The sequence below is a fragment of the Miniopterus natalensis genome, chromosome 10 (genome assembly GCF_054644295.1).
Source record: "Miniopterus natalensis isolate mMinNat1 chromosome 10, mMinNat1.hap1, whole genome shotgun sequence".
NCBI lineage: Eukaryota > Metazoa > Chordata > Mammalia > Chiroptera > Miniopteridae > Miniopterus > Miniopterus natalensis.
Genome location: NC_142090.1, coordinates 10,520,561 through 10,547,361, shown reverse-complemented (window position 1 = coordinate 10,547,361; position 26,801 = coordinate 10,520,561). Strand labels below are relative to the sequence as shown.

The 26,801-nt window shown below is 43.7% G+C and overlaps 1 protein-coding gene across 2 annotated transcripts in view; it reads right to left on the bottom strand.

Moving 5' to 3' along the window:
* DGKI (diacylglycerol kinase iota) overlaps nucleotides 1–26,801 on the bottom strand; it is a 375,957-nt gene that overhangs the window by 191,846 nt on the left and 157,310 nt on the right. For both annotated transcript variants that reach the window (XM_087820996.1, XM_087820997.1), the window contains exons 4-6: nucleotides 17,939–18,013; nucleotides 16,349–16,405; nucleotides 8,406–8,471 (exon numbers count right to left, since the gene is read on the bottom strand). In XM_087820996.1, coding sequence (XP_087677122.1) covers nucleotides 8,406–8,471; nucleotides 16,349–16,405; nucleotides 17,939–18,013 — 198 coding nt within the window. The remainder of the gene's footprint in view (nucleotides 1–8,405; nucleotides 8,472–16,348; nucleotides 16,406–17,938; nucleotides 18,014–26,801) is intronic.

The window sequence follows — 26,801 nt, the reverse complement described above, 5'->3', positions numbered from 1 at the left end:
TACAAAGGGCAAACCCAAGAGAATTATACAATTAAACTAAATCAATATTTATCTTAAAACAGAGAACTTCAAACATTTTTTGCTCAACTACTCTATCATTTAAAAATATGTACATATATACTTTTACACATTTTATATTTTAATATCTAACATGTTCATCATAAATTTAAATCAGATGCAAAGTTCATTATTTCTAGCAAAATAAAATTGAAGTTTTAAAATAAACTGTTACCCCACTCTTGTAAACTTTATCCAATGGGATATAAACACCACAGCAATTAGATACTCACTGAAGTACAAGGAAGTTTTTCATGTCAGATCAGACCTTTGCTAGAAGATCTCAAGCTAGTGGAGCTATTTCAGTGCAATGGCCTTGAATCAGCTGAAGCTGGCAAACCATGAGGTTTGAGCCCCGCACAGCTGAAGCTGATAAATCAGATCTTGGAGTGACTCGGGCGCAGGCTCGCATCAACCCAATACAAAACTTCTGACAAATCAAAATGGCACCGATTTTGACCAACTATCTACAAACTTATGGACTAATTCTGTCCTACCTTCAACCTTCAATCTTTAACGAGCAAAGCCGCCATGAGCCGATCTCTCTCCTAGTCCATACAAATGATCGACTTATTCCCCTCAACAAACTCTTCAGTCCAGTTTTCTACTGATACGTGTGCTCTCACCTGGGATTGTGAATCTCTGTATATTAGGCTAGATTTATAATATACCTAGTCCTTAGATTTATCACAGTGTAAAAATGATAGTATTAATATTCTAGTTTATGTAAGATTAAGATTTATTTACTCATAAAAGTCTAATTTACATTAACTTCTTAAGTTTCCTATACTGAACTTACTGGTCTTAAGCTAAAACTTTTTTAAACATTCAAGATTTTCAAAATGTAAACATATGTGGCCATCTAATTTGAATTATTAAAAACAATGAGTCCATAAATTAAATTTTAATAAGCAATGTCTTTATAACTTATGACAGTGTTGCAAATTACGTGATTTTAATTCTAATATACTTTACAGCATTAATTAAAGGCTCGGAAAGTTTACCAATGCCCTTATTGTCCATAATACGCTCTCACTCCAGGGTAATCACTGACTTACACATGTAGACTGGCATTTTATATTCCTCAACACAGCTATGACATGATTTCTAGTCCTTTCTTTGTTTCTGAGGCAGATGACTTCATGGAAGTAGACAGCTTAACCCAGGACCTTGGAATTAAGGTATAACTGAAATTAAGCCTGTAACAATGGCTACTAATTTACATTTTATTTTACACGTTAACTTTTTTCACTGTGATGTTTATATTTCATATTTTTACCACCATCCTGATTCTAGGACAAACACACTTTATTCAGATACTGAGTGGCACATTCAATATGGCCAAAACTGCATACAAAACTAACTGTTGGGTTTGTACTGTTGTCCTAATGGGCTCATCAGTGCAGCAGCCGTGATGGCAGTGATGAATGCTGCGTTTAGGTCCAACACCACTGGGGCTCCTGGACCAAAAACTGAGCTAGCCACTACCACTGCTGACTGTGGAACATTCCAGCAAAGGACACCAAAGCTGAGCACCCCATAAGGCACCATCCCTCAAATGCACCATCAACTACTTGATAGCAGATTGATTACACTGGGCCCCTTCTACAACGGAAGGGGCAGCAACTCATTCTTACTGGAATCAATACATATTCCGGGTTTGGGGTTTTCCTTTCCCTTTTACAGGGTCTCACTCAACACCACTATGCTAGGGCTTACAAAGTGTTTGACCCACCAACACAGTATCCTGCACAACACTGCGTCAGACCAAAGAAACCATTTTGCAACAATGGAGGTGCAGGGGTGAGCACAGGGCCATGAGATGCACTGGTCCCATCACATCCCACACCATCCAGAAGCTGCGAGCTGACAGAGGGACGGATGATCTTTTGAGGATGCAACGCAGGCAGCAGTTGTGAGGATACCCCGTGAGCACCGTCATCCAGGTTCAGTATACTCACTAAATCCATGATCACTGAATGGGGCTGTTTCCACGGTGAAATACATGGATGCAACAACCAAACGGGGGCGTAGGAGTGGCCCTGCATACTACCACTTCCACTGGCCCACTTGGGGTTAGTTTGTGCTTCCTATCTCCACAAATCTGGGCTCTGAGGGTCTGAATCTCACATAAAAAACATCTCCACCATGGACAGAACAAGAGGCCCTTGCAACTTGAACTACCACTGTACCCAGTTACTTTGGGATCTTTGTGTCAAGAGACTTGCAAGCACGGGAGGAGTCACCACTTGGCAAGTCACCATCTTAGTCCCAATCATAGGCAGAGGTAGAGTTGTTATTTGACAGCGGAGGCAGGAAGAATATATCTGGCCACAATTATCCACTGGGGCATCCTTTCTAATTCTTTGAAAAATTTTGGTGATAAATGGACAATTATAGTAGCGAAGCTCAGATCTGACTGCTCTAAGGTGAGAGTCTTTGTTAACTCACTAGGTAGGCCACTGCTAGAGACTGAATGTTTGTGTCCCCTCATTGTTCAAATGTTGAAACCTAATCTCCAATTTGGAAATGGGACCTTTAGAAGGTGATTAGGTCATGAGGGTGGAGCCCTCGTGAATGAGATTATGCCCTTATAAAAGAGACTCGTAGAGCTCCCTTCCCCTTCTGCCCAGTGAGGACACCACGAGAAGATCACGATCTACAAATAAGAAGCAGGCTCTCACCAAACACCAATTCTGCAGGCATCCTGAACTTGGATTCCCAGCCTCCAGACTGTAGGAAATAAATTTCTGCTGTTTTTAAGCCACCCAGTGTTACGGTATTCTGTAATTGCAGCCCAAACAGACTAAGACAGTCACCTAGACCAGAGGGGTTAGTTGAGATGAATACAGATGGGTGGCTGAGGAAGGAAATGATGATCAGTTGCAGATTTAAGACCAGCTGCCACACAGAGGGCTGCAGTTCACCCCACTAACCTTCCTCTTATGTTTCCCCAGGAAATAAGGCCAACCAGAATTCTGGAGGAGCTGCACTAAGAAAGTATCATGTGAAACAAGTGATGCTGAGGACCACAAGGGACAGAGACGAACTATTCTGGATGCTCTGATGCTCCACCCAGGTGACCCTGCTTTAGGCCTGAGGCACTTATCCCACTCCCCCAGTTAACAGGCGTGTTGGAGGATGATGGCTCTCCAAGGAGACTCCGTTCCATCTTTGGGAACTGCCCAAAGCCTAGTGCATCACCTCGGCCAAGGACAGCCACATGCAGTCAATGCCGGGCAACTCTGGGGGGGCAATGCAAACTCCTTTCCTTATGGGATTGGCTGAGGCCTATGTTGTGACCACACTGCAGTTCAACTCCTCCCTCTGCACAATCCAAGTACCCTGGCACTTCTGAACAAAGAAGTGACCAAAGTACCCCATTAGCTGTCACTACTGGGACTCTGACCATGCCCAAGACCAGGGAAGCAATGGCCATAGTAAATGGCTCTATAGGTGAAAATTGAGTGATTTAACCACTTGGGGACGGCAGTAAGAACACTGGTTCTGAGCCTGCAGCCCCTTGTCCCTTTTTAAAATTTTTAAATTATGTTTATTGGGGCAGCATCAGTTAATAACATTACAGGTACACAATTCTAAAATACAATATCTGTATATTGCATTGTGTGCTCAGCACTGTCTAGTCTCTTTCCCTCACCATATATTTGACCCCTTTCCCCTCTTCCCCCTCCCCGACCCCCCTCCTTTCCCTCCAGTGACCATCATACTGTGTGACTGACATACAAAAAGTTGTACATGTTTCATATGAACAACTGGATGCGTTTGGAGATAAGTATACACCTGTGAAACCATCACCACAATCTGTGCCATCACGTCCAACTCTCCTCCCACTCTATTATTTTTTGTGATAAGAACACTTAACATACCCTGTTAGCAAAATTTTAGGTACACAGTACAGTGCTGTTAACTACAGGCATTACGCTGTACGGTACATCTCTAGGATCCATCACCTCGCCTAACTGAAACTCTGTACCCTTGGACAAATACCGCCCCCATTTCCCTTCCTCAGATGAATCTGTAGGACCTCATGCTACGTGAAATAAACTGGACACAGGGAAAACATTACATGAGGAATCTAAAATAGTCAAACTCACAGAAACAGAGTAGAATGGCGGTTGCCCTTGTCCCCTGTCCTGACTCTCAGCCAAGGACAGAAAGGAAAGCCAGGCTTCCAGCAGCTATGTGGGCAGGGGCTCCACAGAGAGGCTTGATTTCCTTGTCTTAGTTCCATTACCCTCTTTACACCCTCAGTGATTTTCCTGAGGCTAATGGCAGAAGATTCCTCTGTTTTATATGGATAAACACAGACAGGCAAATAATTAAACGTGCCTGGACCCTCACCTTTGAACTTCCATTCCTTGTCCCTAACCTCCTGGAAGCTGACCTCCAGGCCACACACATTTTCAAATCAGTAGAGCAGGTGCTTTAAATTGATAACAAAACACCCCCCCGCCCAAAGCCCCAGGTCAGTATTCTTCATGATTTTTAGACTCTGTAATTCCTTTCACTAGTCATATCTCAACCGCACCCCCATGGAAAACGTTTTTAATCATTCTGCCACTTTCGCATTACAAAAATGCTATTAAGTATACCTCCTTGACATGGTGTGTATTTTGAATACTGCACTATAAGTTCATTCTTAATTAGTTTCCAACAACATTCATTACGAGAATAGCTTTGGCATTTTCCCATTTAATTAATGCTACATGCTGTTTAATTTACTTAATTACATATGAAAGTATGTATGATTTATGGACGAGTAATTCATAACGATGTCGCATGCCTGGTCAGGACACTGGAGGGCATCAAACATGTAGACCAAAGCTTAACTGCGTGCTGTTGCTTTAAACACTGCTTTCAAGATTTACTGTTTAACCTTCAAAAAGTCAGCTCATTCATTTTTAGAACTTTTACATATGTTTCCAAATGAGGAAATAAAAGATAAGGTTACAAATAGCGGTTTACAAGCATATTCCTACAGTTATCACAGTGCTGGGTTTAGATGCTTGGTTCCTTCAAAGGTAAAAGGCCAAATTAGCTATAATCATGCCAATATTTTTCCTTTGCCCACTGACTTTTAAATGACTAAGAGCAACTCAGTGTTGAAAAAATTTGATTGAATGAATGTCCAATCTGGTGAGATTTGGTGAAGATCGCTAAGAGGTACATTTGCAGAATGACCGTGCATCCTGCCTCTCCCAGTTCATTCAACCCAGCTTTACATTAAGCAACTCGTGCTAGATCAGTCCCACTGCCCCTCCAGGTCCACTCTCCACCTTCCTCTATCCCATGTCCTGTTCTAAAAGTGACTTTTATGGATTGCCTCAACAGTGTCCCTTGTGATCTGGTTTCTGCTGGATATGACCACGAGAGAGCGAAGGGGACTGGAGCTGGGATATTTACTCCCGGCTGGCAGGTCACCTCGGGCTGGGTAAGTGTCACAAGCCCTGTGAAAGCGCTCTTTCCCTCTCCTTGCAGCTTCAGACTTCACGTGCCCATGGCTCCCTGCTGTTCTGGCCTCAGATTTCTTCATCGGGCCTTTGGGGGTGTCTACACTCTAGTCACACATTTTAAATATCCTCTTTATTAAACACTCGTCAAACTACATAATCTGAGTGTGCGTGTACCACCTCCTTTCTGCCCTGACCCTGACTCTGACATAGTATAGGGCTAGGAATTAAAATAAAGTAAAACGATGTAATGGTCATAAACATGGCAGCCTGTGATATTCAGCAAGTGTTAAAGCAACTGAGCAATGGAATCATGAGCTCTCTCATTGGATATCCATTAAATGCCTTACGCATGCAGCCAAACACATATTCAAGCTCAAGAGAAAAATCAGTTCAAATATTTACTTTATTGCTGATTTTAAAAGTAGAAATTGAAACCCCAAATGTTCTTTAACCATACACAGTCCCTAATGACCCCAAAAGCTTGCAAACCACCAGCTGGAAAAAAGTTTTGCTAAGTAAGATGATTATGTTTCACCCCATCCCAATGGGAAAATTATGGAATAATATGTATATGGAGTGTGAGTGTGTGTGTGTCTATGTATGGGAAATGTTTTTTAAATCTCTGGATATGTAAGAATGTACAATTCTACCAATAAAAATTATACATAGCACCAAAGTTTGAAATAAATTTTCAATCACTTCACCTGTAAATGGAAGTAGAGCTACTAGCTTCCCTCTAGTCCAGGCTAGAAGCCGGGATCCAAAGAAGGGTTATTCATTATGCACCAAGGAGACGCAGGTCTAAGACAGTCCCCTGCCGTGACTGCTCTAGTCTCTGGGTTATACACACAGGAGATGAATGTAACAGTACTAGATTAGGGGGACATGATATGAGGAGTTGGGATCGCTGACTTCCCCAGGGACAGCTGGGCACACTCCAAGAGGGCCACTTGAGAGCACTGGGCAGGAAAGGAGACACGGTCACGGCAACTCAGGGGCCTGGGGAGCCCCGTTCTCATTCAGGTGACGGTGCCAACAGAAGACAAAGCCAGAAAAGGGAGTATAACATGACACTAGGAATGCTCGTCATAAAATACGTTTATTGATTTTCTTTTAATGAAATTCCTCCACCTCTGTTACAGCCTGAAATTTGTTGAGGTGGTGCCACTGGCTAGGCTGTCCAGAGGAGGTATTTCTCCAAAGTGAAGACCCTCTTCACCCAGATCCTTCCTACCCTTCACGTCTCCTATCTCAAAACTGACTGTGCCTTCTGTTTTTTCTTACACACCCACCCACACACCCATACACACACACACACACACAATTTTTGAAGGGAAGTTGTAGACAGTCTACAATCCACTAAGTAAGAGTGAACCCACAAGCCCCAAGGCCACACCAGAGAGGAAAGGGGCAGATGGACCCCAGGAAGGAAGGTCACGAGAGTGGAGGGCTGGCCTCCTTTTCTGAGCCGTGTGAAAAGCTGGTAAGGATCAGTCTACGCCCTGCTTCCTCTTCTTTTTACCTCCTTCACCTTGCTTCCTCTTCTTTTTACCTCCTTCACCTTTCAAACTACTTCATCTGTCCACTGGGAGTCACTGGGTTAAACTGGAGAAGATACTACTAGTTATAACGGAGGCCCATCGCCTTGAGGGAAAGGTCTGCGTGGCCTTCCAAAGCGGAGCATGGTAACCAGTGGCTACAGCATAAGGTTTTCTTTCAAGGCCCTGTGCAAACAGCACCACTAATGAAGCTCTTTCCAAGTCTCCTAAACACCTCTGCCTCAGGCAGCCGGCTGTGGCCTATATCCCTCTATTGCCAAAAACGCCAAACTGGTCAGCAAGCCACAGAGCTTGACCCAAAGCATAAAGAAACAACCTGGGGCCCGGCCAGCGTGGCTCAGAGGCTGAGCATCGACCTAGGATCCAGGAGATGGCGGTTCGATTCCCGGTCAGGGCACATGCCCGGGTTGAGGGCTCGATCCCCAGCGGGGCCGTGCAGGAGGCAGCCAGTTCTCATCATTGATGTTTCTCTCTCTCTCTCTCTCCCTCTCCCTTCCTCTCTCTGAAATCAAAATATATTTTTTAAAAGAAACAAGTTGGGAATTGTTCATTGGTGAGGAATATATTCTCCCAAATTATATTGCTCTCTACTAAATCAAAAGCCCTTTTACTGAGTCCAGCTTATTACTGATGTCATTTGGAGGGGAAAAATCTTTGTATTGTGATTCACCACAAGTTTAACCTTCCCAGATGGGCCTTTTATTCCTAAAATGGATTTTTGTACATTGAAAAAAAAAAAATCCATAACCCAAATCTGTTGGGGTCAATAACATGTAGAATCCATGGAGTTCCACAGCACGCCGGTCATACGAAGAGAGACAGTAGACGTAAACAACACATATGAGAAGGCCATCTGTTTCCAGGAACTGGATAATATCCTAAGGGAATCAACACATTTCTTGCTTCCGTGCTGTGCTTCTGCTCAACCACAATAATATATCAACAAAAGCACTGTTATTCAACACCCCATTGATTTTCTGTTGCTGATCAAAGAAGTACGGCGGGCTGGCAGTCCTCAGAAAGGGGTTTTAACCAAATAGGAAGTGTTTCTGAAACTATCAACAATGAAATTCACCACAAAAGTACACCTATTTCTCTTAAAATGTGCTAATTCTTTGCATTAAGACCTCTGCCTCTTGCAGTGATTTCTAGAACTCAAAGGCCTCCTAAGGAAAGGGAACTTGGAGAAACAAGGCCTTTTGGAGAGGAAGGGACACACGGAGCACTGGATTCGGGTGACGGAACTCATCTGCCTCGGGTGCTGGCGAAGGCCTGAGCAGCCTCCTGCGGTGGCCGTGGGTACTGGGCCCCTTACCTTACCACACTGCTTACATTTTCCCTCCTGCCGACGCCTGTGCACCCAGTGATGACGCACAAAATTCTGTGGAAAAACAAAATACAATGAATCTATTTAAATTTGCAAAACCCAATATCAGTTGTTTTTTTTGTTTTAAGAATTCAGGTTTCCCTAAACCATCCTCTAAGACCGCATTAACACAAAAACAAGTATGTGTCTGTGTGATAGGCCTAACAAACATGAATCTACTTAGAAAAATGAAGCTACCTCTCCTCCCCAGCCACTCGTCATGTCCCTCCTCACATCTTCCTGCTGACAAATGGCCACACTGGGTGGCTGTCACTCTGCTTCCCCCTAGTAAAACCCTGTGTGGAGCGGTGAGCATGCCACAGGACCTTGGGCTGGGAGGCAACTGAGGCCAAAGAAGTATCCTCAGAGGAGGGAAAAGGTGAAGGAGACCAGGAAAAACAGCAATACCCAGTATTTTTTAACAAAGATGCAGTTAATCTTTCTTTATATGCCAGGCAGGCACTACACTAAACATCTGAGCTAGAAAGCACTTTAAAAAATTAAATTCTTGAGCAGAGCTCCTGATTCAGGACATAGATGGTGGGAATCTGCTACTCGTGAAAGCGAAGGAAGAGAAGAGCTGAAGGGAAGAGATGACAAGGACAAGAGGTGAGGGCACACCGTGAGTTTTTGCAATGACATTGAGTTAAACTGTCCTTGGGACTCTGAACTAGATCAGCTTTCAAGGTCTATTCTTGTCTTGGGCTGCAGAAGACAGAGAAAGTCCCTTGCCTCCCAAATAGATGATCGCTTCTGGGGCAGCGGGGTCAAGGAGCGCCCATCCGTATTGCTCTTTAGGATACAGCGTAAGAAAGTTGTCCTCAGGCCTAATTAATGGTGCATGTGAACCCTAAGAACTTATATAATTCATTCCCCTTAGGCCAATACACCTAAAATACTTGCAAATGTTTTTTTTCTCCTGCCCTTTTCTGGGAAAACATACTCTGCCTGAGATTAGTGTGTCTATTGATTGTCAGACCACAGTCTACGCTTTCCCTTTAAAAGGCCTTTTAATGTAGATTCGGTCATTCAGCAAACGCTAAGTACCTACTGTCTGCCAAGCCCTGTTCTAAGCACAGAGGAACCCAGAAAATAGATCATTGTTGAGGAAAAATAAGTTATACCGAGGCATAAAATTCAGAGTGACAACAACACCCCTAAAAAGCATTAACATTATCAGTTCCAAAATGCCACCTCTGTTTCTCTATGTAATGTCAAATCAATTTAAATTAAAACTAAACAAAGAACCTGGAGGAGTAATGGCCTTTTAACTATAATAAGCAGCAAAGACGTATAATGGTCCCACTAATTAGTCTCATTTTTGTCTTGCTTTTCCCACAGCTGCAGTTTAATAAAACACAAACATAATTCATATATAAATATATTCTCAGAAAGGAGCTAATAATAATAGCTAGCATTTGTTGAGAACTGTGTGCCAAGTACTTTTTAAAAATATTTCACATGATAATTCTTTTCATTTTCATGAATTCAGCAGAGGTGTTGTTGAGCCGGTATGTGCCGGTGAAATCCTACGAGCTGTTAAAACGCTGAAACGTGTCTATATTGGTGGGTAGGCTGCAATTTAGCGCCCCTAGCAGCCCCCAGCTCCTCCTCACTGCCAGAGCACCCCACCCCACCCCCCAACACTGCAGACCATTTCTAATTCCTGATTATTAAGCAACTAAAATGTTAATATTTTGCACAGCAGGTCTCCAGGCTTCAATCCCAATGAGCTCTCTTTTGAAAACAAATCATGCTGCCTGAGCAAAGCCACTGGGTCAGAGCAAACTCAGAAGTCTGGGCTGCGCCCAGTGTGGCTGTCCGTGGAAGCTTAAACGTCACTATGGACAGCTCTGGGTCCCATAACTGTCGGGACGGTGGCAGCAAGCCCAGGAACTGGTCCAGTTATCAGCATCCACAGCATCGGTTCGTGCAAACACGCTCTCGGGGACGACAGGACCGAACGTGCCACCCCTGCTTCACAGCAGGCCTCTCGGGCTTCCCCCTGCTCGGGCGAGAACGGTAGCCCCTGCCTGCGGAAGGGTAACGGCTGGGGAGACCAGGGCCAGCTGCCAACTGCACTACATCCTAATGCACATTATTGCAGGGCACGTGCCCGGAGAGTCTCGCCCGGGTTATCATGACCATCCTAACCCCAGAGATGAGGAAACCAGGGCAGAGCAGTCACCTAGCACGTAAGGGCCAGGGCCAGGGCCAGGCGTCAGTCCCGGGCAGGCTGGCCCAGAGCCCGTGCTGAAGCAGTGTCACTGTGCCTGTCCTCTGCTCCCAAGGATCGGGTCCAAGCTCCTTCAGTAAATGACTTGGACAACAGTCAGTAGTGGAAAAGTTGAATACATTAAAATGTCAGAGGTTCTATTATAAGGGATACAGAATTGTATTATAATTGCTGTTAGTTCAGCAGAAACTAGGGAGAGTGAACAATATCACTGATGGTAAGAGAAATTCTCTCCTTGTTGAGATTAGAAATCACCTAATGACTATCAACTGAAGGAAGAAAACACTGGAAGAATTTGACAATCACTCATCTGAAATCACGGCTAACTCATGGGAACACTGAGCTGGTGACAGCTCTAATCAAAATATTAGACCAATTATTTCCATAAATCAACAATTATTTGGAAATTATATGACTGACTTATCTGTGTGGCAATATGTATGTTGTTTGTTAAGCAGATATATAATACCACGTAGTTTAGCTTACTTAGGGAATAAAAGAGAACATTTTAAATTATTTAAATATTAATATATAACTGCAACTTATTAAATATTTTTAATATCATCCTTCCTAGGAAGTAGGTAGGAAACTATAAATAACTAAGACACAGTAAAATAAAGTAACTTAAACAAAAGCACTGGAAGAGATCATACCAGTTACTATACTAAATATATTATGTAACACACTATATATATGAAAGAAGAAACTAAGTAACTGCCCCCAATCTGTAGCTCTATAATTTGAGATGTCAACATGCTTCTAGTCAGAGGTTCTCTTAGACCTAATATAAAATTATCCTACCACCAATTAAACATAGTTTGAACAAAGTAAACATCCAGTAAATATGCTTTTAATTGAATGGAATTCTTAACCTCATTTCTTTGGCAATTAAATCATGTAATTACTACTTTGAAGGATCACCATTTGCCTTTATCACTTAGAAAAAATATTCTACAGAATCACTGCTGTTTTCTATTCCTTATTTCCCAAGAATTTTAATTTTCACGCTATTCCTTTTTGACAATTATTTATATCTTCTAAATTACTGAACTGAAATTAGACGCAGAACCCTTCCACTGCAAATATGAGTGTTGATACAATGTTAGGAAGACAGCAAAGTAAGACTTCAGACACTATAACCTCTTTTTATTGTTCATCAATAATCTCTGAATTATTCATATACTGTCTTTAAATACTGGGTAAAGAAAGGGCTATTACTTATGGGTGTTAAAATCTCAGTGACACAATATTTCAGGGTTTATATTCAATATTGTTAGCAGAAATGCATAACATAATTGCTCAGTTATTTTCAAACAGACAGTTCAATTACTAATATTATTCACAGAGCCCTTGAAAAGATCTTAAAATTATAACCCACTCCATAAAGTTTATGTCTAGAAAAATGAGGTTCATAAAAATTCCACTTAGAGGTGTCCAACCAAAGTCCATGAAAAAATTTCCATGTCATATACTCCATAAGGGCAGGGTACAGTGATTATCAATCCCTGCTCTGGATCCCTGCTCTGGATCCCTGCTCTGGGTCCCTGCTCTGGATCCCAGCTCTGGATCCCAGCTCTGGAGACACCACAGAGGGCAAAAGATTCAGAGGTGTCATTTGAACCCAGGTCAGACAAATTCTGAAGTGGCTGTTCTTTCATTTACATTCAGTAAACTACCTAAAGTCTCTTAATTAAGAACCTCAAATGGGTCATAGTGTCCCATAAGTTTCATCTTCACATTGTCCTCTTCGACCAAGAGTTTGTGAACATTCTGGGGAGAAATGGATACCTTTCTAAACGCGTTCAGTCAACAGATACTCGTTGACCACAGCCTCCGTGTCCTGGCATGGTGAGTTTGGGACACAGTCCATGAGTGACCTTCCAAAGCTTATACTACAGAAAGATGACAGTTAACAAGCAAACAAGTAATACATATAAATCCTTGTGACAGACAAAGTGCTCTGAACGGGGCAGAACAAGGTGCCCTGATAAAGAGCAGTGTGCGACCTCTACAGAGGTGCTCATTAAGGAAGACCTCTAAGGAGACGATATTGGAGCTGAGGCCTAACTATAAGACAGCTGGCCATGCAAAGATTTCCAGTACAGCAATGGCATAAACAAGTGTCTGAAGGTGGGGACAGCTTGATGTGTGCCTCAGAACTGAGAGGAAGCCCGTGTAGAGATGAGTGTGCGTGGAAAGAGAGGCTGAGGCCAGACCGTGCAGGATTTTTCATACCAAGACAAGGCGTTTGGTTTTGCTCAAGGTGCTATGAAAACCATTGGAGGATTTTAAGCTGGAAATGGTGTAATCCAATTTTCCTTTTAAATAATCACTCCCTTAAATCATGGTAGATGGAAGGAGAAAATTAAGGAATTACGGAGAAGCGATTGCAGTGGTCAAAAGTGAGCTATCACGGTGCCTGAGTCTAAGGCACTGGCAACAGAAATGGAGGGAAAGAGATTGTTTGAAATATATTTCATAAATAAAATTGATAGAGCTGGCAAATAAATTAGATGTGGTGAGTCCATGAAAGAAGAAATCAGTATGAGCAGTTGTCCCTACTGAAGAGCTGGATCAATAGCCATCTCATTTTTGGAGGCATAAAAGAATTGAAGAAAAATCGTTTTTAAGATGATGGCAGCGAGCTTAGCTTTTCACACATTATATTTGAGATGACTGTGATATGTTCAGTGGGCATGTCAAAGGGAACACCAAGAAGTGTCGAGCAGACATTCGAAGCCAGGAACTGTCAGCTCAGCCATGACACTTAAAGTCCTGAGACTGGATGAGCTCTTCCAACAGGAGTGGGCAGAGAGAAAGCATGGCCAAGTACCAACCCAAGTGCCAAGGAATGCTCAGAAACCAGGGGGCTGAGCAGTGACAGGGAGTGCAAAGGGCCACCCAGCGAAACAGAGGACAATTAGGAAAGATGTCAAGGCGGGAGAGCCTTTTAGAAAGAATGGAAGGTTTGAGAATTTTGAATACATTTGAAAGACTGAATGACAAAAACACAGAAAAATATCTGGTGGATTTGGCACCCAGGAGATGCTGGCAACATTAAAAAAGCAGTTTCAGTTGAATGGATAGATTGAAGACCAGGTCAGAAGATGTTAAAGTGACAGGAGGGGACACACTGTTTTTATATAACACACTTTCTGGAAGTTTAGCCGTAAAGACAACTGAGCATCAGAGCCACTGTTAAGACCCAGTTGGTGATTAAGGAATATTTTCATGTGTTTGTTTTTCTTAAGATGGGAGTTATTAAAGCATGTGTGCGCTGGTGGAAAAGACTTGCATTAGAAAATTGCACATAAGATAACAGTGACCTATCCAGAAAGAGAAAGAAAGAAATTATAGAACAGAGAGCTAAAGGTGAACATATGGATCCCCCAGTTGCTAATCCATAAACTTTACCTTAAAAACACAACTATTCGTACGTGAAATTTCTCCGTCACTTGAGCTGGCACCCAGTTACCTCCTAGCCAACGCTCCAGTGCGCTTGGGTGGCACAACTCCATCATTTCCCTGAGACTTTCCTTACCCTGCATATGACCGTGGCCTTCCTATTGCTGACAGAATGGTCAGCAGTGGGAGAGGAGGGCTGCTGGGGACGCCTGCTTTTCCTCTCTCTGCAACCTCACTCCCAGCCTATTTTCTTTCCAGGTTTTCTCCCCATCTCTGTCTTAGTCGGTGACGGTGAGACCATTTTTGTTCCCAGTGTCTTTTTTCATTAACTGACATTAAAAAGTCAGTCATCATCTCTGTTCCTATTGTACCCATTCCCCTGTTCTCATAGCTCCAATCCCTGTCTGTTTATGCTGACAACTCACAAATGTCTCACTTCGAGCCCAGTCGTCCTCAGAAGCTCCCAGCTCACTCACTTCCTGCGTGGCTTTGGACTGGGCATCTCCAGCTGGGGGCCTCACGGACGCCTCAAACTGAGAGGTCGACAACCAACCTTGTCACGTACCCACCCCATCCTCAAATCAACTCATTTTCCAAAATCTAATTGTAGTGTTTTCCAGAACACAAGCCTGGTCTTTGATGTCCAAAATCCAACCATTTACTACATCCTGTCAATTTATTTTCCTCCAAATTCGTTATCTACCTGCTTTTAAAATTCCAGTTATACTCTTACTTTAGATCCCCGTTATTTCTTGCCTGGATGACTAAAATAGCTCATTAAATTTTCTCCATGCCTCCAATATTGCTACTCTTGAACTCCATGGGATCCCCTCCACACTGAAGCCAGAAAAATGTACATTGTGCTTAAAATAGTTTAACGCCTCCCTCCCCCAAACACTGCGGTGACAAAACACTCAACAAGTAGCCTGGCTTACAAGAGCCTCCGGAGTCCAGGCCCTGCTCGTCTCCGCGATCTCCACCTCACTCCTTACGCTCCCTCTCACGCGCTTGTGCGGATACATCCTTTCTGTCCAGGAGGCCCTCGCTCACCTCCTAACTAGCCCACCTTCGCTTAGGTAACTCCTTTGAGTCTCAGTTTAGCTGCCACCTCTTCCAGGAAGCCCTTTCTGTGACCTCTCTCCTCTTTGTCACTGCACAGAGCTAGTTTGAGAAGTGCATCAGCCAGGGAGGTTTCCAAGGGGGTCAATATATAGGTGGAACTAAAAGTAATCTCAGTGGGATGGTAAAAGTTTACTTTCCAAAAATTATATTTACCACACTTCCTGAGATGCTAACAGCTAGGCAGGCTAATCGATGCTCTAAGGAGGTGGGTTCTGTTCACTGCAGGCTGGTTTTGCCGAGGGGAAGTGCAATTCGGGCCTGGAGCTACAGGATCCCGGATCACACAGGAGGGCTGACTACCTGTAGCAACACTCTTGTCTCCTCTAACTGCACACACTGCTCCATTGCCCCTAAATAAAAACTGAACAAACATAGCTGAGCGGGGCTCCCATCCTGCCCTCATCTCTGCTTACCACTAACACGCAGCACTGCTCTTCTCTTTAATTTCCTATTTAACTGTGTGTCTCCACTGCCAGATGGTCAGGTCAGGGACTGCGCCCTGGATGTAGTTATATCTGTCTATCTCTATCTATCTATCTATCTATCTATCTATCTATCTATCTATCTATCTATCTATCTATCTATCTAATCTATCATCACCTATCTACATATCTACTGGATTACTAAAATAGCTCTACTTACTCACTTAACAGACAAAAACATTGAGATTTAGAAAGATTAGGTGAGATGCTCAAAATGACCGATTTAGGAACTAGACAGTCTGACTCCAGTCTTTGTAGGAATTCTCAGTAACTATGCTGGCCCCGGAACAGCTTCTACGCACTCAAAATGGAAAGATCGAATTAAAACAGACCTAAAGACAATAAAATGCCATTGCTTTCTCATCTCTTCAATTCTACCACTGCACCCTCCCCTACTCTCAGGTCGATTCAGTAAGACCTTAGCTCCCGTACACACTGCGAGAAGGATTAAGGGCAGTCAGTATATACACTCGGAAGAGAGCTGGGGATTTTATTGACTGAATCTGTTGATTCAGTCAATAAAAAGCTGATGTGAAATGAAGGGGAGACACTTTATACTTTAAACCCTGGTGAACATCCCTGGTGAAATCCAATGAGCCAGTGGGAAACTGAAGCTGGTATTTGACATAGAGCTCTGAAATACTCACTTCTCTTGGCGACCTTGAGCCCCCTTCTCGAAATGTTGGTTTACATCTGAAATTAATCTGTCATTTAAAAAGAGAAGTGTATTAAATTAGGGATAAGCGTCAGACTGGAATGAGTTACCTGAATAAACCAACAATGACAGATATTGAGCCTACAAAACAAAACCCCCAAAGAATGACGAAGTTTAACAGTAGTCTTAGCCTTTTGAAATCGTCACCTCAGATAATCTACAGAAATCCCAAATGATTCTATACCTCCAGCCACGTCTCTTCAACCTCATCGATGGAGCCAACGTACCTTTAAACAATAAGGCTCTTACACTGTAAACTTGAGAAACTGAGACAATAAAGAGTCAGAGGAAATCAGCCACTGTGCAATATTTACATATTTATGTAAGTCGCATGGAAATCATTATTCATATTTACATGTTTATGTAAGTAATATGTAAATCTATGTGGTATTTACATAGCTAGGTGGTGGTTACATAATTGTGCTATAATCTAAATATCAGTGCACTTTATAGTATGATATTCCTTAAATTTTTTTTCAAAAAAAGAGCGGGGCTTACAATACAAAGCTGAAATCACTCATCTGTGCTTCTGATTTTAAAAGTAGGAAAATACAAACTTTGGAAATTTTGCATATGATGATGATTCACACACAGGAAAAAGATTATTATTTATTTAAGTATTCAGCGCTGCCTTTCTTTGAGACAGGGAGGTCTCCTGGTCATTTACATTTTCTTTAGCTACATGGTAAGGTGAAAGGAATGTAGAAATGAAGGAGGGGGTAAATGGGGTTGGGACAGGAGATGAAATATTCAGTAGTCATTCCCACAAAGGATCAGCTGACAACAACTGGTAATGTGCCTGTAAAAGTCAATGGATGTCGCAGCAGCAGACTAAAATAATTCAACACATTACCCATGGCTGACAATGCACAGAGGCTCACACGTGGAAATGGAGCAGGGGGCACGAGAGAGGGAGGGCAGCAGGCAGTTCTCTATTAGAGCCGTCCTCTCCCTCCAGATGACAGATGCATGGACTACACAGACGCCACTGATTCTGGAGGAAAGACACCAGTGAATGTCACTTCCAGCCCCATCCACGCGTTAATGCTGTGAGAGCAGGAACATCACAAAGAAAGGAGCTCAGAGCTGCCCTCTGGCCTGCCTCTCTCCCCCTTGCAGCCCCTTTGAGAAGTAAACTCACAGCGGTCAGATGTCTCTAAACAACAATTTTGAAGAGCTTATAAATTTTTTTCCTTAAGAGAAAACATCTGGTGGGAAAATCTATGGGTGAATAGCAGTGCTTTGCTGTTGTGAAGATCAGGGCATACCAGGCTTCTCTCTCTAACCTTATATTCCTTCTCCCAAGAGTCAGCACAAAATGAGATCAAATTAGACCAGCAAACAACAGAGTGAATGAAGCTGAAGCACTGTCTTTCCACTGACAATCTGGTAATGATGTTGGACTTCCAGTTTCTTAAAAGGGCGTTGTTTCCAAAAAGTTGGAAATAGAAATTGACACCCGGTCTTAGAGGTCCAAACACTTGCAAGGTAGAAAAATGTGCAGCAGGTGGCGCTGTCTCACCTTTTCTAGCTGTTCGATGCAGGCGGTGTGGACGACAATTTTACAGACCGCACACTTCCTCCGGAGGGCCGATTTCTGCAACATTCAATTCAAAATACAAGAAGAAACGTTAACATTCTGTTCTAAAGAAGCCCTTGATAGTAAAAAGAATATATATAAATAAAGCAAACATTGCAATTGTTTGTATTACTAAGCCAATTTAAATTTTCATCTTAACCAATACTATGACAAACTTCATCAACAATGCTTTGACCCACCAAGTAGCTCCATATCCCCATGACTTAGGGTGGCCTAGGTTTTCTCTTCAAGATATTATAATTATATCATCTGCTGTATATTGAATATATAATACAAACCAGGCTCTTTACACTTTCACAACCTAAAAATGTAGGCAATATTTTCTTTCTTTTTTCTTACATTTTTTTACTCTAGCACTTAAGAAGCAAGACCAACCAACATTTCGAGTAGGGGTAATTTCAAAACAAGCATCTTCCCCTACTGCCCAAAAGTCTGCATTTCAAGGGATCAATCAATTCCGGCTTCTATACCAGGCACAAATCTATACTGAGCTACTTGGGTTTGGGCCCCGAATCTTCAGGAAAGCAAGGAGACAAGTCTAACTTTTATAGCAAATAATAATAACAGTAATAGTCACAAAGCAGCAACAGCAGCTTACAGGGACTTAGTACTTGCTATCTGCCATAGGCTCTTATAAACACTTCACAAATAGTAGTTCTTTTAATCCTTACAACCCTAAGAAATAGGTACTGTTCTTACTCCCATTTGACAGATGAGAAAACTGAGGCACCATAAGTGATATGCCCGGGGTCACGTAATTAGGGACAAAGAGCCAGGCAGTCTGACTACAGAGCTCATGCTTATAAGCATTACACAACATGGCCTGACAGTCAGTACCAGTTTAAATTCACACTAAAAGTACTTCTTGAGGTGTATGTTTTCTTTAACAATAAAAAACAAGCTGCAGAGAGAGACAGAAATGGGTGGAATCCGATTCACTCCTGCCAGTGCCATGTGAAGTCTATGCCAGGCATGCTCACGCCCCTCTCCAGAGCACAGGCCAGAAGGCAGCTCTGCATAGATAATTCTGGGGTTTGAGCACTGAAAGAAGCTACACTGCTGAAAAGGGTCTTGGCTCTAGTACTAAAAAAAAAAAGTGGGGGGTCGGAGAAGAATAACTAGTAATAACAGCAGTAGCAGCCTCACTCACGGCAACAGTAATAAAATTCGAGTTTGCAAATTTTCATGAGCGGGGTGCCTGTAAGCAAATGATGGCCGCTCTCCTGTTTCCTCTGGCTCCCCTGGGGGGGGTCGCTGCTGGAGCAGCACCTGCGGCGAGTGCATGGGGTACCTGAGTCACGTTGCTGATCAGAGGGTGGCCTGAGCAAACTGGAGCTGACTCCCGTCTACTCGCTAGCCACCAGCCCCCGGCAGGTTACACTGCGGGCAGCACAGCAGGCGCCACAGACGGGCTGTGGTTTAAGATGCCTGTAAGCCTCCTCCCTTCCCAATCTCTCCTGTCCTGGTCTAGCTCTGTGCCTGACCCTGTGCTCGGCGTTAAGTTCTCTGGAGCTCCAGGGACTGGGTGAGGCTTCTACATAGTCACTGAGGACAGTGGGAGCGCACCGAGGAGGCTCAGGGACCCATGGGCCCTCACTGAAATCGGGACGCCTCTTCCTCGCCTGTGTTCTGCATCGGATTCCTAGTCAGAAATTCTGAACCGGGATCTGGACTAGAAGAGTCTAAGAACCACTGGGTTACCATGTTACCTCTCTGTTTATTAGTGTATTAACAAATCACTGATATCACCCACAGGGAGTAACTCCAGTGCAGTGTTCTACAGATGATAATACACAAAGTAAAGCACTTTAAGCTGTAAAACTTATTTTATTTAAATAATATTAAATTTTAAAATATATTATGTACTTCTGTGCCTTTTGAGGCAAAATAAATAATCCAGAATCTAAATTTTTCTTCATAAACAATAAAACATGATGTGTTTCATTACAAAGAATAGTAATTTTTCTCTTTCCCATCCTCCTATCGGACTAGATATACTTTCTTTTTTTTATATATATATATATATATATATATATATATATCTTTTATTGATTTGAGAGAGAGGAAGGGAGAGGGAGAGAGAGATAGAAACATCAATGATGAGAGAGTCATTGATCAAGCCCACAACCGGGTATGTGCCCTGACCGGGAATCGAACCCTGATCTCCTGGATCCTAGGTCGATGCTCAACCACTGAATCACGCCCGGCTGGGCTAGATATACTTTCAATGTCACTGTGCCTGTCTTTTGTCAGCCTCACATTCCTGAATGGCACTTTCTAAACAGTGTATAATCTGAGAAACAGATAATTAAAGTTTATAGTCATATGCAAAATTAAGCAAATACATTCTGAGCAAAGGCCTTGGGTTTTCCCCGTAGTACTAAAATACACAGATTTTAGTTCCTCAACTGAATTTAGTTCCTACAGTGAATCAGACGTCTTAACGGCTCACTTCCTGGCTTATGACGGTGTTTCAATGGGTCAAAGTCATTCGGAGTCACTGTAGAACAAACTTCTGGGAAGAAATTGCTCAAAACATACAAATTTCTGTGCTTGGTTATGTTACAATTTTTATTTTCAAGGTTAAAACTAAATACAAAGATCAAATGCAGGAATCAAGACATTCCAAATACTGCAAAGTACTCACTTTTTCTTAGAAAACTCTCATTCAAGCCAGCCCTTCCTTCAGTACAAAAGGTGATAAATCGAGAAAAGTCATTAAAACTAATCTAACAGGTCGGTCGTTATTCTTTATATTGGGGTCTAATTGTTACAGAACCCGGCACAAAAACATAATTTAAACAATAAATATGGCCTGGGACCCAAAAATGCTTAAGAGTTAAAATTATAAAACTTGACTAATCCACTCTCATCAATGAATTTAAAGGGAAACCAGGCTCCCTGCTTTAAATGTCAAGTAAAGTAACCTGAGTTCCCTTACCAAGGTTCTCCTGATTTTGTCAAAGGAAATCCACTAGTTTGTAATCATGGGGGAGGGCACCTCCCAGGATGTAATATAGATCATATCCCATCACATCGTGACCAGCACTTACTTTAATAATAACACTGTGCCTCAGGATGGTGGGCATAATCGAACGAGGAGCCGCCCTAAAGGTGATTGCTAGAGAGACGTTCAAGTTCTGACTCAGCCCACACGTTTCCCCTGCTGTGGGCAGCGCTGGCTTCGAGCCCTGACTGCCCCTCCCCAACCTTCAGCCCCCCTCTAGCACGAGAGTAGGACTATTACAGCCTCAGGCCACCGCGGCTGTGGGTGGGAACAAAAGGATCAGAGGCAAGCAGTGGTAAAATGTATGCAATTGTCCCCTATAAAGAGTTTACTATCTAATCCTCTCTACCTACCCACTTCCTTTGGTTACTAGACCCTGGTCCATATGTACTACCGAGAAAGCTGTTTTTATTTTGTTTGAGCAAGGGATGTGATGTTTGCTAAGCAGCCATGAATATCTGCTGGCAGTCAATGTGGTTTGGTAGATAGAAAGAGGGGAAATCTAGATTCACAGATCTATGACTTGTGAAAATAGTGGGCCTCCTTGCTGCCTAGGGTAACTGAAGTTGACTGTCATCCCTAGTAGTCTGAAGTTTCACCCCAAGAAGCATGTACAAGGCAGGCCTTGCCCCTTCCCAACGAGGCATAGGCCAGACCTTATTTCTCCCTGAAGATGGGACAAATTCTCCTGTCTGCTGACCAGCTCCCTACGGCTGCAGACAGAGTTAACCCTTTGTGGTCGTTTGTCTACTCTCAGCCACCAAAGCTTTTTTACCGTTCCGGTCGTATGTCTGCTCTCAGCCACCACAGCAAGGAAACGTACGAATCTTAACTCTATTCATTCATGTATCAGTTCATAATTTCTCTGAAAGCTCTTAATTCCGACCAGTACGACACCCATGTCCAAATTTAATACAACCACAAAGGGTTAATTGCCAAAGATCAGAAGTGGAGAGACAGGAGGAAACACTTAGCCCTCAGAGGCAGCATGCAACCCTTTCTTAGTTTCCCTGTCTCGGGAGCGCTCAGAGGCCAGAGCCCGCTGCTGGCAGAGCCAGGTGTGGGGCTCACAGCACCTCACTCCACACAGAATTCCAAGACCATGGGCTCCCAGAACGAATGCACGGAGTCTCGGCTTCCATGGGTCCCACCCTTCTGATGAGGCCACAGTGATAGAAAGATGGTGGCCAGGGGTTTTAGGCAGGAACCCAACCACACTGGGAGCGGGGAAGGACCTAGAGAAGGCACTCTGGGGAAAGGATGGGAAGGACTACTGGGGTGGTGAAAAGCTGGGAAAGAGGGGCAGATGAGGCTGGTGGGATAGGCTTACGAACTCAAGCTCCTACCAGGCTGTCCTCTCCCCAGTCATTTCCCAGCCCCTTACCTTTCCCAGATCAGAAGACTCATGTTGAGGAATAAAACTAAGGGAAGGTTGGGGATCAGGCAAAGGGGAAATAGCAAGTGAGGTGAGAGTAATTTTATTTTCTCCTCTTGCTCCCTTATGGGACTCAAAGCTCAGTCTACAGGGGCACTTGGGGGGGAGGAGGAGAGATGATGGACAGGAGGGCAGCCAAGGATGCCTTTTTTCTCTCCAAGGGTGAGGTGAAAGGAATGCTCAGGAAAGTGGAGAAGACAACGGTTCCTAAACTTTTAGAGTGTCAGGAACTCGGTGCCCTTTCAATGGGATTGTCTCTAGAGCAACACGAACCAGAACACTGCTGCTGTATAATCCAAGGTAAATGAAAACAAGAGTTCTCTGATTTATTTAAACATCCAATTAGAAGAAATGACAGGCATACTTGGCAAGTTCTGCTTCTCTGGGGAGCCTGGGATGCAATCTGTAAATTGCTATTAGGAAAAAATGAAGAATGACATTATCTGGAAGTTCCATTAATGTGATTTCAGGGCTGAAGAACAGCCTCCATTGTCACTCAGGTTGCCGTTTCTTTTCCCCAAGCCAAATACAGGACATTTCGGACAAACCAGAAGGGTGGCAAGGTGAAGTTCCAGCATGCCCCTATTATGGTTCCTCATTACATCAGTAAGTCTCTCTGTGACAACAGGATTTTGTGATCTCAGACCAAGGAGCAGAAGTGCCCATGTCCAGGGAGTCTGTGCTCTAAGGGGACTCTCAGTGATCTTTGCAGAGGGTCTACCACAGGGAGACCTTGCTCTGTGCTAAAATGCCCCAGTCCTCAGCCTAACTACTGTTAGTCCATGATGGAGAGTGGGTTGTCCTTTGTCAAGGTGCCATGTGTCCTCAGGACAGACAAGAGCTGGGTGAGGGCTGAGTCCCTCTGACATGGCCCCTCACCACTGATACAACACACACTAAATGACCCACCTCAGAATATCTGAAAGAACAAGGAATGGGAACAAGAGGAGGTTGGGAGGGGACTGGTGCACACTAGCGCACGAAAACACTCATGCAATGGTCAGTTGTACACCAATATGCCTCAGTCTGCATGTGCCATAACCTGGAAATAGGATGGTCTGAGGTGTCCTACTCAAGGGGATTTTCCATGTCATTGCATCGGCCTGTTAAACACTGACTTTTCCAAAGCATATTCTGGACATTTATTCAATAAATAATGTTGACCGTCACTGTGTGTGTACAGCAATGCTGAGTGCTGAGCAGGAAATAACAAGGAAGGAGCTTCTGTCCTTCGTGGGAGAAGCTGGTAAGCCATGCGAGGAGACAAGGAAGGACTCGAAAGACAGGTCATTAATAGGAGGTCATTAATGCATGGCTAAGTGCTAAATGAACAGCTCAGAAAATAGGTGCTATAAAGTTATAGGAGGGTAAAAACTCAAAGGCTGAGTCAGTAGAAAGGACCCAACAGAGAATGCCAATTCTTGAATTGGGCCTTAAAAATGCATACATTTGAAAAACTGAGGACACTCCAGCAGGGAGAAGATCCAAATTCTCATTATATAGTGGGTAGTGATGCCTCCTAAAAGGCACCGAGACTTGGTTTGGTGTGTCCAAAGGGGCACAGTCACCGAACTCACAGGTGTCCATCTGCATGAGTTGTTGGGCACCAGGTTTTATGGGTGAGTGTGGAAGCTTCTATGTGTGCCTCCAGCTGGGGGACTGGGAAGAGGAGGGTGTCCATAGGCGGGAGGAGTGGGAACACTGGTTGTTAAGAAGCCAGAGGAGCTGTGTTATCAGGGTCTGCAAAAGAAATGGTACAACAGATTCTTCCTGAGAGGCCCGCAATAGAGCTCCAAGAAGATGGACATGCCTCTGTGTGTTTCCATATGGCTGTAATCCAACATCAAGAAAGTGCCTGACCATTACGGAAGCTCAACGGATGTTCTGGAAGGGAGGGAGGGAGGGAGGGAGGGAGGGAGGGAGGGAGGGAGATGAAAGGAGGCTTACAGAGAAGGGCTTTCTGCCCACATTAGCCCCCAGTCCAGCTCCAGTCTGAAGAACTGGTGGCTTTGGAATTATGAAGCAAAACCCACAGTAGGACATAAGCATTCTCACACAGGTAATCCCAGAAAAAGAGGTAAGGAGGCACCCTAAGACTGAGGGATGGAAGACCTCTACAAACAAGAGGAAAATCAGGTTAGAATCTTCATGATGTTTATAGCTGAACAACTGCTTTTGTGAGCACAAATGAGGTGTTTTTTGGGATCTCCAGAAATATCTGCTGGGAAGGCTATGTTGCAGAAGGCTGAGCTTTTACCTAACTGGGTAGAGTTAAGAACAGGAAGTGCGTTACTGCTACCCATGTGATTCCGCCTATGACTATAGGCTAATTAGACCTTGGAATATTTATTTGGATAACAGCTGAGGGGGAGGGGGAGGGGGAGAAACATGCTAGACAGAACTGGGGCCAGCAAGTAGGCCAGTCTTCCCAAACAGAAGTCCTGGTTGGGTGATGCATCAGTTAGGCTAAAATGTAGACAGGGAAAAAGATTACCTAAGTCCTTAAAGCTAGGCTGAGAAATAGAAATTGTAATGCCTAATAGATAATGGGACACTAATAGAGTTTTTGAGACTTATGTGGCTAAAAATAATAATTTAATCTGGTGGTAGTATGTAGCACTAGCTTATCTGAAAACAGAAGGAAAAAGATTAGAGAAAAATGAGATGAGTAATTTATTAATTCAGTCTACCAAAAAATACTGAGCACCTACTAAGTACCAGGCATCATTCCAGGAATCGGAGAAATGGCAACGAACTAATACTCTTAATTTTTTTTTATCTCATGAAGTTCACATTCTGTTGGGACAGACAAGAAATAAGATAAATAAATACAGTATCTAAATGTTAACAGAAATGAGTGCTAAAAAGAAAAATTAAAGAGAGAAGGGGGAATGGGGAATTGAATCAGGAGTAAAGGAAAGATGAAGCTGTAGGTAGGTTGGCCAGGGAAGGTCTCACTTCCCATACATTTTGGGAAACACCAGAAGGCAGTGAGGGAGTTTGCCATGAAGATATCTAGGGGGGAAAGCATTCCTGGCAAATGGAACATCTAGTGCAAAGCCCAGAGGCATAAGGACCTTGGGAGGTTTGAGGAGTGACGAAGGGGCCAGTGTGGCTGGAGTGGAGCAAACTCGGTGGAGATGAGGCCAGATCATATGGGGTCTTACAGGTCATGGTTATGACAGTGGCTTTTATTCTGAAAGAAAATAAGTAATGAGCCCAGGTGGCATGGCTCAGCAGTGGAGCATCGACCTAGGATCCAGGCAATCGGGGTTCAATTCCCAGTCAGGGCACATGCCCGGGTTGTGGGCTGGATCCCCAGCAAGGGACATGCAGGAGGCAGCCGATCAATGACTCTCTCATCATTGTTATTTCTATCTCTATCTCCCTCTCCTTTCCTCTCTCTGAAATCAATAAAGATATATTTAAAAGAAAAGAAAAAAGTAATGAGAGTCCACAGTGATCATTCACATATTGAGCAATGAGGGCCTGAATTGGAGCGACAAGAATGGAACAGAAAAGAAGGCAGGGATGTCAGGGTGGTTACCGGATAGCGCACACCCCTCGTTCCAGTCACATGCAGGCCTCCCCTAAGGGTCACAGAGCTCTCATACCTGGGCCTTATGCCTGTCAGTGGGGTAACCGATAGCCAAGGACGGCTTCCCTCACACACCCTGGCCAGCGTGCTGCTATGGGCATCGGCTGGCCGCCCACCTCACGCTGTGTTAAGGCTGGGATTGCCTCTAAGCACCACTATAAAATCCAGTTTGCTCTCCAAACAGCATGTTTTGTTCTGTTCTAAGGAACGCATTACCCGAAGCAATATGCATAGGAAGTGTTCGTGTTTCTAGAGGCGAGTGTGTGTGTTTCTAGAGTCGCCTCCACTGAGTCATCTCAGGATGCCTGTAAATCTAGAGGGCAGGCAGGGCCTACCAAAGCCGAGGCTCAGCGTCGATTCCACAGCTTCCTGAGAGGCACCGAGGGGAAGAAAGTGCTTTCTTAGCACTGTTGGGATGTAAATAAAAGCTTTCAATTTCCCTGGCAGCCAGCATAGTTTAGCATAGTCATTTGAAGAGAAAGGAAACCAAAACCTCACTGCAGGTAGCAAAGGGAAGGGGAAGGACTGTGTGGAGAAGGACTGTGCCAGCTGACTTGAGAACCTGAAAGACACAGGAAGACCTCTCCTCCTCCTGACAATCAGCCAATCAGCCCTCACATGAGGACTAATTTGGCAAGAATCGAAGTGCTAGAACCAGTGTTAATTCAAAGCTAAAGTTGGTGGCTCATTGTGTCTGTCCATTAAATTGGGATCGGAAAAAGCTATGTTCAGAACAGCACGGGAT